Source organism: Cervus elaphus, chromosome 8 (genome assembly GCF_910594005.1).
Source record: "Cervus elaphus chromosome 8, mCerEla1.1, whole genome shotgun sequence".
NCBI classification, from domain to species: Eukaryota; Metazoa; Chordata; class Mammalia; order Artiodactyla; family Cervidae; genus Cervus; species Cervus elaphus.
The window spans coordinates 23970241-23984890 of NC_057822.1; the positions used below are offsets into that span (position 1 = coordinate 23970241).

The 14650-nt window shown below is 39.0% G+C and overlaps 1 protein-coding gene across 3 annotated transcripts in view; it reads right to left on the reverse strand.

Moving 5' to 3' along the window:
- Window positions 1-7141: 7141 nt before the first annotated feature.
- ACSL3 (acyl-CoA synthetase long chain family member 3) overlaps window positions 7142-14650 on the reverse strand; it is a 72967-nt gene continuing 65458 nt past the window's right edge. For all 3 annotated transcript variants that reach the window (XM_043909880.1, XM_043909879.1, XM_043909881.1), the window contains 3 exons: window positions 14526-14640; window positions 13014-13171; window positions 7142-8061 (listed from right to left, as the gene is read on the reverse strand). In XM_043909880.1, the coding sequence (XP_043765815.1) occupies window positions 7904-8061; window positions 13014-13171; window positions 14526-14640 (431 nt within the window). In that variant the 3' untranslated portion in view covers window positions 7142-7903. The remainder of the gene's footprint in view (window positions 8062-13013; window positions 13172-14525; window positions 14641-14650) is intronic.

Genomic DNA, 14650 nt, shown 5'->3' on the forward strand with positions numbered 1-14650 from the left:
ATCTCTCCTGATTTTCCATTTCTTGTGGCAGCTGCTTTTAAAGATTAGCAAATTCTCTGTATCTGTGACCCACAGATTTATGGTTACCAAAAGGAGGGGGAAGAAATTAAGAGATTGGGATTAACATACATCACTATTGTGTACAAAATAGGTAATGAGTGAGAGCCGGCTGTACGGCGTAGGAAACTACTTGATGCTCTGTGGTGACCTAAATGGGGCGGAAATCTAAAAAGAGTGGTAAATGTACAGATAACTGGGTCACTTTGCTATACGGCAAAAACTAACACAGCATTGTAAAGCAACTGTCTCCAACAAATTTTTTTTTAAAAGAACATATTAGCGAATTATCTACACTTACTTAAATGGATGATCTGAAAAACAATGTACCATCTGACCTGATACTGATAAAGTTGTACATTAGAGGGGAAGGAGAAGGATGGATATGATCTATTGGATGAAGGGCCTATGTACATGAAGGGCCTAGAAAAGGTCTGCTTGAAGGACAAAAATGTCCACAGAATTCAGTTATGGTAAAACTCAAATAGAGTCAGGAAACAGTAAATAAGAGGAAAAAATCAGATGAAGGACATGAAAATAAAGCTATCCAAAAGAGGGAAGGAACTACCAGGGGACTTTTTTTTTTTTTAAATGTAAGGGTGGAAGATAGGAGCAAGTACTCACATATCACAATATAAAGATAGAACAAGCAGAACAAGACTGATAAGCAAGAGTGTAGTTGAAGAAAGCATTCCAAAAAACACCCAAATTCAGCTCCAAGCTGAACTGTGTCCCCCCTCACCCGCACCCCCCCCAAAAAAAAGATGCACTACAGTCCTAGATCCTAAACCTCAGAGAAGAAAAGGAAATTGAAGTTGCTTCAGCAGTGTTCAACTCTTTGCAATCCCATGGACTGTAGCCTGCCAGGATCCTCATTCCATGAAATTCTCCAGGCAAGAACACTGGAGTGGGTAGCCACTTCCTTCTCCAGGGGATCTTCCCAATCCAGGGCTCAAACCTGGGTCTCCTGCATTGCAGGCGGATTCTTTACCGACTGAGCCACCAGGAAAGCCAATGGGAGCTTATTTGGGGACAGAGACATCACTGATGGTCTGGTTAAGAAGAGGTCGTTAGGGTGGCCTTAACCCAATAGGACCAAGTCCTTATGAAAAGAGGAAATTTGGGCCCAGAAGATGATGAGACTTGGGGAGAATGCCATGTGAAGACAGAGGATTGGAGGGTGCATCTACCTGTCAAGGAATGCCACACATCACGCAAACCTCCAGAAACAGAGACAAGGAAGGTGCCCGGCCCAGCTGACACCTCCAGAATCATGTGAGAATGATTCCTATTGCATTAATAACCCAATCTGTGGTACTATTTTATGACAGCCCTAGGACACTAATATAAATACCAGATTAGAAAATACACGTTTCTGGTTAGTTCTTTACCAAAACATGAGACAATTTCTTGCCTTCATTCTTAAAAATTATTAATTTTGCCAGAATCAGAAAAATAAAGCTTTAAACTAGTTGTTCTCATGGTGATGGTTTAGTCACTAAGCTGTGACTGACTCTTCGCGACTCCATGAACTGTAGCCCACCAGGCTGCGCTGTTCATGGGATTTCCTAGGCAAGAACACTGGAGTGGGTTGCCATTTCCTTCTCCATAGGATCTGCCCAACCCAGGGATTAACCTGCATCTCCTGCATTGCAGGCAGATTCTTTACTGCTGAGCCATCAGTTGTTCTCATAAGCTTGGATTTTTATGACGGCAGTAAGTAATGCCATTGTAAAAAGTTTTTAATAGAATATGAAGAGAAAACTAAGTAGTCACACTTCATAAACCACCACGTGAGCACATTTCCTTCCAGGCTCTTCTCTAATGCAGTATACACACAACACATACACACACATTTGTACATACATATACATACACAATTTCATGACCAGAAGGACCTACTGAATTTTTATTCCCACTTTCTTTTCCCAAATAATGCATAATATTAAATATAAGAAGCGGTAGTAATACTTTCCTTACTTATACAATCAGTCAGATGAATGTTATGTAACACCTAGCCGTTTAGGTATTACTATAAACAACATAACAAAGGTCTTCCTGCAGGAACTCTCAAGCCACATCTCAGGTATTTTCTTCGATGCCTAGAAGTGGAATTAATGGGCAGAAAAAGAAAAAGAATATTTTCAGCTTCTACTCAATTTTGTTTTTCAAAATAAGATGAACTATTGATCAGCTGAACAGGTTTAAGTCGTATTCTGGTGGCTACTTGTGACTGGCTATAGAATAGCTATCTTTTCTACATTTGTGGGAATTTTTTCTTTTTCTTTTATTCCCCAAGGTCTTGCACTCCTCCTGAGGCAAAAGTCCCTGAGACCCAGAGGTGGGTAAGTGATGCTGGCGTCAGCTCTACAGCTGAGCAGAGGGCTATTTTGCAGGGCAGGCCAAGTACATAAGCAAAGGAGAGGAGCATGCCCTGGGCTTGTCTGGGAAGTACCCAAAGGGTGCGGGGGGCCTGGGGTGGGCCCTCCACAGGATGGGGGCGGGGTGGAGGGGGCAGTTGGATCCCAGGGCACGCATGGCTGGGCTGTTAGGGTGTTATTAATGTCTTATACATCAGCACCCTCCCTTTCCAACCCAGCCTGAACCCCAACCAGATGGTGGAAGTTGCTGCTGAATGAATCCCACCAAAGTGAACAGTATTCAAAGGTATCAGTAAAAGGGGGCGTTGATGGGGGTTTGCTGAAGGCTGTTTTTAGAAGCCTGGAGGGACTAGAAAAATGCATGTAACATTAAGCGTAGACACACATATGCATCGTAATAATTTAAACACTTGAATCTGTTCATAAAAGTCAGTCCCATGTCAAGGTCCTGGGATGAGAAATGATTTCTAAACAGACATGCCCTTACAGTCTGCAAGCTGCACATGAACCAAAGAGAAGGGAATCAGAGACAGCAGTAGTTTGGGGGGAATCCAATAGAAGAATAACCTATTTTCATGACTCAAATCAGGCTACATTGGTATATAGCCTGCTGTTTTTATAGGTTATGTCAGAAGAATCTTTCCATGACCTAGCGATCTCACCCTAAAAGTATAAGGTGTATTTAGGATGATATAAACATTAAGCTACCTATGTTTAATAATTCGAGCAAAGCTAATGACAGGAATTAGGCACAATAATTTTTTTAAACTGATTCAAATAAAACAAACATTGAAGTTCCCCAGATGTTCTATTAGTTACAAGACTACATTCAAGGACCTACTTTTTACGAAAGCTTAAGTTAGTACAAAGGTACTTATACCCAGTCTTATCAGAAGCCAACATAAATGGCAGCTGAAGGCAGGTTTCTGAGACATCAGGCAGGACAGAACACTTCCTCCCACAACCCCAGGATTCAACGTTAGCACAAAATCTAGCTATTTTATTGCTGCCACTTTGCAAATCAGGAAAGGAGTACATCAAGGCTGTATATTGTCACCCTGCTTATTTAACTTATATGCAGAGTAAATCATGAGAAATGCTGGGCTGGAGGAAGCACAAGCTGGAATCAAGATGGCCGGGAGAAATATCAATAACCTCAGATATGCAGATAACACCACCCTTATGGCAGAAAGCGGAAGAGCCTCTTGATGAAACTGAAAGAGGAGTGTGAAAAAGTTGGCTTAAAACTCAACATTCAGAAAACTAAGATCATGGCATCTGGTCCCATCACTTTATGGCAAATAGATGGGGAAATAGTGGAAGCAGTAAGAGACTTTATTTTGGGGGGCTCCAAAATCACTGCAGATGGTGACTGCAGCCACGGAGTTAAAAGACGCTTGCTCCTTGGAAGAGAAGCTACGACCAATCTAGACAGCATATTAAAAAGCAGAGACATTACTTTGCCAACAAAGGTCTGTCTGGTCAAAGCTATGATTTTTCCATTAGTCATGTAGGCATGTGCAATTTCGACTATAAAGAAACCTGAGTACCGAAGAATTGATGAACTGTGGTATTGGAGGACTCTTGAGAGTCCCTTGGACTGCAAGGAGATCCTAAAGATCAGTCCTGAATATTCATTGGAAGGACTGATGCGGAAGTTGAAACTGCAGTACTTTGGCCACCTGATGTGAAGAACCGACTCATTGGAAAAGACCCTGATGCTGGGAAAGATTGAAGGCAAGAGGAGAAGGGGACAACAGAGGATGAGATGGTTGGATGGCATCATCGACTCAATGGACATGAGTTTGAGTAAACTCCAGGAGTTGGTGATAGACAGGGAGGCCTGGCATACTGCAGTCCATGGGGTCACAAACAGTCAGACACAACTGAGCAACTGAACTGCTTTAACCCCACAAATTCTAATGCCAAACTTTATCATCTCAAGACTTTATGCTATGTAAACACTTATATGCAGAAAACCTTTTATCACTACAGACTTAGCAGACAGCATGGCTCTCGTGCTGTCAAAACCCAAGGGAGGACAGGAAGGGCTGAGGGCTCAGGGCAAGTGAGGACAGATGCTGGCAAAATATATCAAGAACAGAACTTCTGGAATCAAGTCTCCCTTCAAATGGATTGCCAGCCCAAGACAGACAATCCCCCTAACGCCTTTTTCAATGAGTATTTCAGGATGCCAATTAAGTTTTATGGAGAGAGCTTTTCTTTCTTTGGAAAAACAAAATATTGAGTTTTAATATCAGAAACTTTTTTTACCTATCTTTATTCTTCCAAACTTCATGTCAAGTCACAAATCTATAGTCCATACCACATAACAGCTATCTTGCTTCTTTTTGATGTGCACTCTTTCAGGCACAAAGAGCAATAACCGAGAAAACACTGAAAATGAATTCAGTGAACCGATTTTCAGTATATAAAGTGTACAATACATCCCAGTGTGGTCCATTATGTACATTGCTTAAAAGTGCATCTCCTCTAAAACATCACAGATATACATAATTCTTACCACCAATGAACCTACACAGAGATTTCTTACGTTTCAAAGTTGTACCACAGGGAATAATTGTTTAAAACTATAAAATCTTGTGTATTTTGGAAACAAAGTCATTCCAGATTAAACATTGCTGAAAAAACATCAAGCTTTAGAGATCATGGACAGCAAATTCATTACTTAAACCAAGTAGTATTCGGAAAGTAGCTAACACTTTGTTTTGTTCTGTTGTCAATAAAAACTTTCTAATGAAGTTTAAGCTAAGAAATACCAGCAGGAAAGGACATGGGGAGAGGGGAAGGGGGATTGGGGTGGGCGTCTATCGCAGAGCAGAGCTGGCCACCCATCTACCTGATTGTAAACTGCTAGACATATTGTTGGACTTCCCTGATAGCTCAAGAGGTAAAGAATCAGCCTGTAATGCAGGAGACATGGGTTCAATCCCTGGGTTGGGAAGATCCCCTGGAGGAGGAAATGGCCACCTACCCAGTATTCTTGCCTGAAAAATCCCACAGAGAGAGGAGCCTGGCAGGCTACAGTCCACGGGATTGCAGAGTCGGGAATAAGTAACATTGTTACAGGAGAGATTCAACAATTCTCTATATAGCTTACTTCCAGAAAACAACAGTTCTCAGAAAACATTCTGTTTAGAATTGATACACATATCTGAAAATAGACTGTTAGATGATTCTTGGAAGTTTCAAGTTCTTCTAGTTAAACCAGTATTTCTTTTTCTTATATTCAAATTATAGTTGTTGGGTAGCCCCCCCTCCTTTTTTTTTTCAAATCAACCAACTTTTTATTCTTGAAAGGATAATATTAAAACATACCAGTTTCCAAGTCACTAGAGATAGTTTGGATTAAAGTAATTGGAAAGGGGATGCTACTTAATCTCATTTCTGCCGTGTCATCTGACACTTGGTATCTGATATTTTAGGAATGCCAGGAACCATAAAAAGTGAGAAAAAACAGGACTGTGTACAGATTAAGCCAGCATTATTAGATGTTTCTGAAAAATAACTTTTATTCTGAATCAGTGATAAGCTACATATTCATCTGCCACTATTTCAAGTCACAATTATATTGACATCTCTCCTTTGAAACACCAAACCGTTTTTTCTACTTTCCAAACATCATTTGAAAGCAAATAATTATTCTAAAGATAAAGCATTAGAAACAAATTCTCTCCACCCAAGGTGACTTTAATTTTCAGATCACAACATTTTAGAGACTCCATTTAATTTTTCCTATTTTTACTTCTTCTTGGCAGTTTTTTCAAACTCTGAAAATTTAAACTATGACAAGAAAAGCATTCAAAACATAATACAAATATATACAAGAATACAAGAAAAGTTTAAAACAAAAAATATTGTATTGCAGTATCTCCAAATATGTGTTCTTAAAATGACCAGAAACAAAAAAAAAAAAAAAAAAATGACCAGAAACCAAGGGTGCAGGTCCACAACTCTCTCATATCTTACACAAATCTATGTTTGTATCTCTTCATATATATGTATTTTTGTTTTGCCTTTTGGTGCCTAAAGTAACTGAGACTCAAAAAGATACCTAATATGACATGAAAAACATGGTATCTATGATTTTTTTACATCCTAATCTGAACACATCTTAATTGGTGCAATATTACTCTTAATAATAGGCAAGCAATACATATAAAAAGACATACTATAATACAATGTTTTCAGAATCATAAACAATTTCCACGATGACATGAAAAATCTACAAATTAACTCACCTCATTATAAAGTGAAATTCTCATGTATCATAGTAAGAATGCTACTATTAGGAGCATTCTATATTATTTCATTTTCTAGTGTAGAAAGGTTATGGTAGAAAAAATAAGGTGCATTTTTAATAAGCCACCAACAGACACTTTACAGTGCCTAACACACATACACCCAGTGCAAACTATCCAAGAAAATAATCCTTATTTTAATATGAGATGTTTCACTACACAGTTCGACTAAAGGTAAAATGAGAAATAACTTTCCATCAGTAACATGGCATTATCACAGACAATTCAATGTATATATATATTGTGGTCAGTGAAAATAAAGAATAACATTCCATCCTTTCATTTATTGTTTTTAAATTCTACCTTAACTTTTAGAATTGTTCCAATTCTAAAAATTTAGATGTTTTCCTAGTTTCCATAGCTAACTAGCAGACTAGCTAAGTTGGTCAGCCACTAGAAATTAACGACCCACTGGGGACGCCCTTGCTGCGTTTCCTTCTTTACTATGAAACCACAACTCTCTATTGCTATTTTGTTTCATGCGGCACCAACGCAACTTCATTTTTTTCCCTACGAAAAAATAAATATATAAAGAAGACACTGTGAGGCATATATTCACAAGGTCTCAATTTCTTAAAACAGAAGTATGGGTATATTTATTTCTCTCAAACGCATTCAAGACAATAATTACACAGCAACAAATCTTTAGTTCAACAATGATTTGATTCATAAGCATTTGAATGAAATTTACATAATTTCACATCCATATCCTAGCATTTTAAATACTGTAAGTAAAAAAGCCCCCCAAATAACCAATTCTTATATTTCCTATTTAGTCCTCTATACATCCAAACTTTAAAAAGTTACAAACTGAACATTATATAGAACATATAAATCATGTTTAAAAACTTGAGGTTTTAAAATCACTGTTCCCCAATATGATTCATAAAAGTCCTCATGCTGACAAGTGCAGTCCTAGGTGGTAAAGTAAACTGGAGGAGGGGAAGAAAGAAGAGACAGACACAAGTTTGCTGTCTTAATATTTTACTAATCCTGTCAGTTAAAAATGGTGATGTCATGAGAAATAACAGTTTAGGTTTAATATGAGGAATGGACTCTGCCTCACAGTTTGAGACATGCATTTCAAGTATTTTCCTATTTGATCTGAGCTCCCTGCAGCAAACTGATGCTGAAAGAGAATAACTATTTTCTTCCATACATTCGCTCAATGTCCGCCTGGTAATGTGTTTTAAGCTCTTTGCGTTTCAGCTTGAAGGCATCTGTCACCAGACCAGTTTCAGGGGTCCACGGTTCAGGGCTCAAACGAATTTTTACTGGAATTTCAAACTTTTCCAGACTTGCTGAGATGGTGGAAAAAAGAAATTAAAAAGTAAACACAAAGTCATGAAAAAGATACAATTAAAATTCTTAGCAAATAGTTTTAACTTCCTCAGACTCCACGTACCCATCAAAATGTAAAACCTACAGCTAATAAATCTCACTTCTAAGCAATTTATCCCTCAGAAATACCAGAAGCAAAACACAGATATATATATATATATAAGAATTATAATAGCAAAAAACTGTTTAGAAAATCTACATGTCCATCAACAGAATGAATTGGGTAAATTATGATATAGGCATAAAATGTACACAATTCATTCATTAAAAATAAGTTAGATCTATTGGTATGGGTATATAAAGATACTTGCCATATACTATTAGGTTTAAAAAAATCATTTTGCTTTGTGTTTGAACACTACATAAACTTACATGCAACTAGATATGTAGGATGAGGATACAGATAAAATAAACCATATGCCTCGAGGGGCTAGTATCCAGGGTTAAAAAAAAAGGAAGTGTCACTTTTCATCTTATACCTACTTGTTTTCTTTTGAATCTGTTTTTAAAAAACCACTTTAGAGGGCTTCCCTGGTGGCTCAGTGGTAAAGAATCCACCTGCCAACACAAGAGACACAGGGTCCATCTCTGCTCCAGAAGATTCCACGTCTCAGAGCAACTAAGCCCCTGCGCCTCAACCACTGGGCCGGCGCTCTGGAGCCCGGGAGCTGCAACTACCGAAACCTGAGCACCCTACGCCCATGCACCACCACAGCGAAGCCACGGCAGAGACACCTGCGTGATGAGAAGCTCACACGTGCTGGAACAGAGCAGCCCCAGCTCTCTGCAACTAGAGAAAAAGCCCACACGGCAACAAAGACCCAGCACAGCCAAAAACAAAATAATTAATTGTCTAAAAATCACTTTAAGAAATAATCAAGGTAAAACAGAAATCTAGTGACTGAGCCAGGACAGTCACGGTGGGCTCCCCACTGTGTTTCTCACACTGCTCACACCAAGGAGACCCTCAAGAGGGGAAGGATTGGGGGCGCGGGGGGTGAGATCTGAAGAAGCACATTTCCTTATTAAGGCTGATTTACTTTTCCAGTGCTTGTTTCACAAATATTTACCAGCAAAAATTATTGTGTAAAATGCTTTAGTAAACATTGTTTTAAAATACAAAAATGAATAGTTTCTGCTCTCAACTGCTATACTATTGGGAAAAGGGTAAACACTTAGCCATAATAATACATATATTTTAAAAGAACTGAGTTCAAGATATAAGTGCCTTGGGAACAAAAATGATATATTAACTCAAATAACAAAGTTTTATTCTTCAAAGATTACAAGTATTTCAGGAGTGGTTTCTAATTGGAAAAGCCACCATGAGAAAAAGCAGTACGGAAGGGACCGAGCATGAAGGGACCCGAGCCTGACAGCACTGAGATGCGCGGAGGCTCGCAGGCAAGCCCTGGAAGCCCATGCTCAGCTACAAACACTCAGCACTGCACTCCGCGATCGGGCTCAAAACGACGCTGGGAACAGCAATACCAGCTACACCAGATTTTAGAAAAATGAACACAGCAACAATCACATGACCAGTTGGAGAAATGGGGACTCTAATAAAAACTATGAGTATTTCTTCCTTATTTTGATGTGAATATGTTTGTATATATATGGTAAGCAAATATCTTTTGCTTTCTTCCCCTCATTCTCTTGTCATAATACATTAATAAGTTAACTTTATATCACAGTATTTAAGTTACAGGATAGCAAAGTAGCAGAGTTAAAAAAAATCACTCAGGGGTGTGCAAACACATCTGGAGAACAAGCTCATGCATTTTCAGTTGCACACAAGATAACTGTACAACGTTAGGTGACAGTCTGACTTTGTCACTGTCTTTACTTGGAAATTAACTACGGTTTAAGGAAGTGTATGTGGGTGCCAAGCTGACAACAAGAGGACTGTGGTGGTTTTATGCATCATCTGGACTAGGCTGGAGTTCCCAGTTATTCAATTAAACACTAATGTAGGTGTTCCTTTGAAAGTGGTTTATAGATATGGCTAAGTCAGTTCAAAGACCTTGAGAGCAGAGCTGAGGCGCCCCTCAAAAAAGAAGCAATGCTGCCCACTGACAAGGACTTTGACCCCTGCCTAAGACTGCAGTCCACTTTTTCAAGTCTGTCCTATAGATTGCCAGTTCTGTCCAGCCAGCCCCCAGTGAAAAGGGAAACCAACTCCCTACCTTAAAAGTTTCTCTAGTTAAATATATTTAACCTACTGACTCTGTTTCTCAGGTGTAAATTGAATACAGACTTGGCTTAAAAACGAAGCTGGATCCCTTCTTCACATCATACATAAAAATTAACTCAAAATGGATTAAGGACCCAAATATAAGGACAAAAACTACAAAACTCTTGGAAGAAAATAAAGAAAGTATTTCTTTGTAAATTAGATTAGGCAACGGCTTCTCAAATGTGAAGCACAAGCAACCAAACGAAAAAAAGGAAACTGTTCCTTATAAAAATTAAAACTGTTATACTTCAAAGGATACCATCTAGAGAGTAAAAATACAACCCAAACAATGGGAGAAAATACTTACAAATCACATACCTGATAACGGATTTGCATCTAGAATATATAAAGACCCATACAGTGACAGATTTTATTTTCTTGGGCTCCAAAATCACTGCAGATGGTGACTGCAGCCATGAAATAAAAAGACGCTTACTCTTTGGATGGAAAGCTATGACAGACCTAGACAGTATATTAAAAAGCAGAGACACCACTTTGCTGACAAAGGTCCATGTGTCCTTTGACAAAGGTCAAAGCTACGGCTTTACCAGTAGTCATGTGCAGATGTGAGAGATAGACCATAAAGAAGGGGGAATGCCAAAGAATGTGGTGCCTTCGAATAGTGGTGCTGGAGAAACCTGAGAGTCCCTGGACAGCAAGGAGATCAAACCAGTCAATCCTAAAGGAAAACTACCCTGAATATTCATAGGAAAGATTATGCTAAAGTTGAAGCTCCAATACTTTGGCCACCTGATGCGAAGAGCCAATTCACTGGAAAAGACCCTGACGCTGGGAATGACTGAGGGCAAAAGGAGAAGAGGGTGACAGAGGATGAGATGGTTAGATAGCATCACCAACTCAACAAACATGAATTTAAGCAAACTCCAGGAGACAGTGGAGGACAGAGGAGCATGGCATGAACCGTGCATGGGGTCACAAAGCAGTTGGACACAACTTAAGTGACTGAACAGCAACAAACTCAATAATAAAAAGACAAATAACCTCACTTAAAAACTGTGCAAAGAATCTGAACAGCCATTTCTCCAGAGAATACATACAGTGGCCAATAAATACAGGAAAATATGCTCAAAATCATAAACCACCATCTGAAATACAGATCAAAGCCACAATGAGAGGCCACTTCACACCAATCAGGATGGCCAGAATTAAAAGGATTAACAAGTGTTGGTAAGGATGGAGAAACTGGAATTCTCATACAACTTGAGAGGGAATGGAAAATGGTGCCACCATTTTAAAAAATAGTCTAAAATATTTAGAAAAAAACATATTCTGGAAAATAGCCTGGCAGTTCCTCAAAAGAGTCAACAAAGTTGGCAGAGGCCCATCAATTCTACTCAGGTGTCTACCCAAAAGAAATGAGTAAGCAGATCCACACAAAAACTTGTGCACAAATGTTCACAGCAACATATCATTTATAGCCAAAAGTAGAAGTGACCTAGGTGTTAACTGATGAATGGATAACAAAATATTATTTGGCAATAAAAGGAAATGAAGTGTTGGTACACACTAGGACAAAAATATAGAGCTGAACATTACATGCTAAGTGAAAGAAACCAGTCACAAAAACCCATGTACTACATGGTTCGACTTATATAAAATCTCTAGAACAGGCAAATCTATAGGAACAGAAAGATCAGTGGCTTCCCAGGACTAAGAGGTCTGGGGTACGATGAGGAGTGCCTACTGATGGACACAGTATTTCTTTTTTGAGGTGATGACAAAGACAATGATGTCATAACAACCTGAAGCTGATATGGCAATGTGTACAATTCTGCCAACATACTAAAAAACTATTGTAGGCTAAATGGCTGTTTGGTGTGTAAATTATATGTCTGTTAACATATATTTTTTAAAAATAAATTTTATAAAGTATATAAATTTTAAATTATGCTTGTTTCAGTATTCCACCTTACTGAGAAACAATATAGGTTTCTAACTTTAATTAGAAACCTAAACTTAATTCAACATCAGTGCAAAGATTTTGAGTTACCTAGAAAAGCTGGAAATTACATTCAGACTGACATGCTACAAAACATAATTACTGCTGAAATAAAGGGTCAGAATAATTTCATCTGATTAAATGAGATTTACATTTTTCATAATCTTAAATGACATATCTAAGGAGAATAAAAATGCACACTTATATCCTACTTAACGCTGATGCCCCAGAGAGCATAGCTGGCTTTATTAAACCAAGAATATCAAACTACGTCTCTCTGCCCACTCCACAGTACACACACACACACACACACACACACACACACAAAAGGGGGAGAGGTCACGTGAGTACAGCCAACCACCACCACACTAACAGTGTAGAGAGAGTCTTGGACGGCTCCCTGTGGGCTGGGGTATCTGGGAAGCCCAGCAGGGCCCTGGAAACAGCAGAGCAGAGTGGAGGAAGGGCCAACCCGGAAAACAGAAGCTGTGAGAAGAGAACATTCTGATACGTGTACATCAGGGGCAGGCATGGTGGCCTTGTGTGTCCCCAGAGGGGCTTGAACGGGGGGTGACAAGCATGTTCTTCTCCTGACTAATGGTAGGAAAATATGATTGTTTTCTGAGCAGGAAATGTAACCTAAGCCCTTGTAACAAAAACAAGTTTAAGTATTCTCTTCCCATCTCAGTTTCCAACCAGTTAACACTCTCACTCACCTGAAATAGCAGCTTCAGATAGCACTTTAAGTACCTCGTTTTCCATTTCACTACTGTTACACAACTCCTCCCAAGTCCCAGTGAGTCCTTTCTTTCGTGCTAGTTCAGTCAGTTCCTTCTGATTTGGCACAACAAATCCAATGACATAAGAATGATAACTGAAATACATAAGGGGTACCTTAGTTAGGGCACTAAATGGCAGACCATGTTAACTGTGGTTACTGATCACACTGGAATTTAGTAGCCAACTCTCTACCATTTTAAAGAACACACATAAGGCATATTTGCCACACTTATTTCATGCAACAGCCACTTTAACTGTCTGATTCATAACACGTTCTGATGCTTTGGCAGAAATTCATTGCTAAATAAACCTTAATCTGACATTTCATGATGAATTTCAACTATGCATATAATAACTATTATGAATCTTGCTTTTAAAAGAAATTAGAAAATTTATCTTTAAAAAGTTAGTAATTCACATCAATAGACTAAACAAAAATAAAAGCTAATGAAAGTAAGAAGCTTTTTCTAAAAAAATCTGGCAACAAGTCCAAGTAATGTGATTATATATATTTACTCTTTTGTTATCATGAGAATTTGTATTCCAGAGGAACTCTGAGCACGCCCACAGAAAGCAGTCAGCTGAAGAAATGACAGCCTCATCAGAAAACCCAGAACTGTTAGCATCACTAAAAAAAAACACTTTAGACTAACAGAGGGCAGAATCATTTATAAATCAATATGGTAAATCTCTAAAATGGGCTGTACCTCAAAGTCTATTTCTAAATTGGTTCTTCTAATATCAGATTTTATTTTTTCATAAGTATTATGTTAACTGTGGCAGTAAGTCTTCCAGGCTGGCCACAAAACACCCTATCGCTACCACCGGGGAATGATCGCCACATACAGTAGTGTTACGGAAAAATGTGAACAGCGTGTCAATCTGAAATTCCAACACATTTCCCAAGAGTGCATTCCTGGGATTTTAACTTTAAACTCTCCTTCCCAGCTGCCTCTGAATCATCATGGGCGAGAGACACTATGTGTTAAGACACAGCTTAACCTAGCTTAAGGGGGAAAGAAAGCCCTCCTTTGGGGTTCCTGGGGCCCCAGGCAGGCTCGAATTGAGAAGAGGCAGTAAGAACTGAGCAGAGCACTGTTGGCTGACCAATTTCCTTCTTTACTCCCCTCTCCTCTAGACTGGTTGTGGGAAGCCTCCTTGTGTAGAAGGACAAGTAGCTCGGAGAACCAAAGCAGTGGGAAGGAGGGGTTATTTTCTTCACCTTCCTATCACACGGGACTCTGCACCGAGATGTAAAACACAAATCAGACAGAGGACCATATGGAGAGGAGCATCACAAGGCAAGAATCAGCCAGTGGCTGATGAGAAGAGAAAAACACATGAGAAGGAAGAGGTCTCAGTATAATTTAACAAAGAAGGCCAGCAGAGAAAGGAAGGGCCGACCGCATTACCAAATGTTTTAAGCAGCATAAATTCTATGTTCTTACCTGTTTGCATATGCACAAATGTTGTCTATTAGTGGGAGATTCTTCAAAGCAGCCTCCACCTTCCCAAGAGAAACATATTCTCCTGCCTGTAGTTTTACAAGGTCCTTCTTACGATCTGTGCAAAA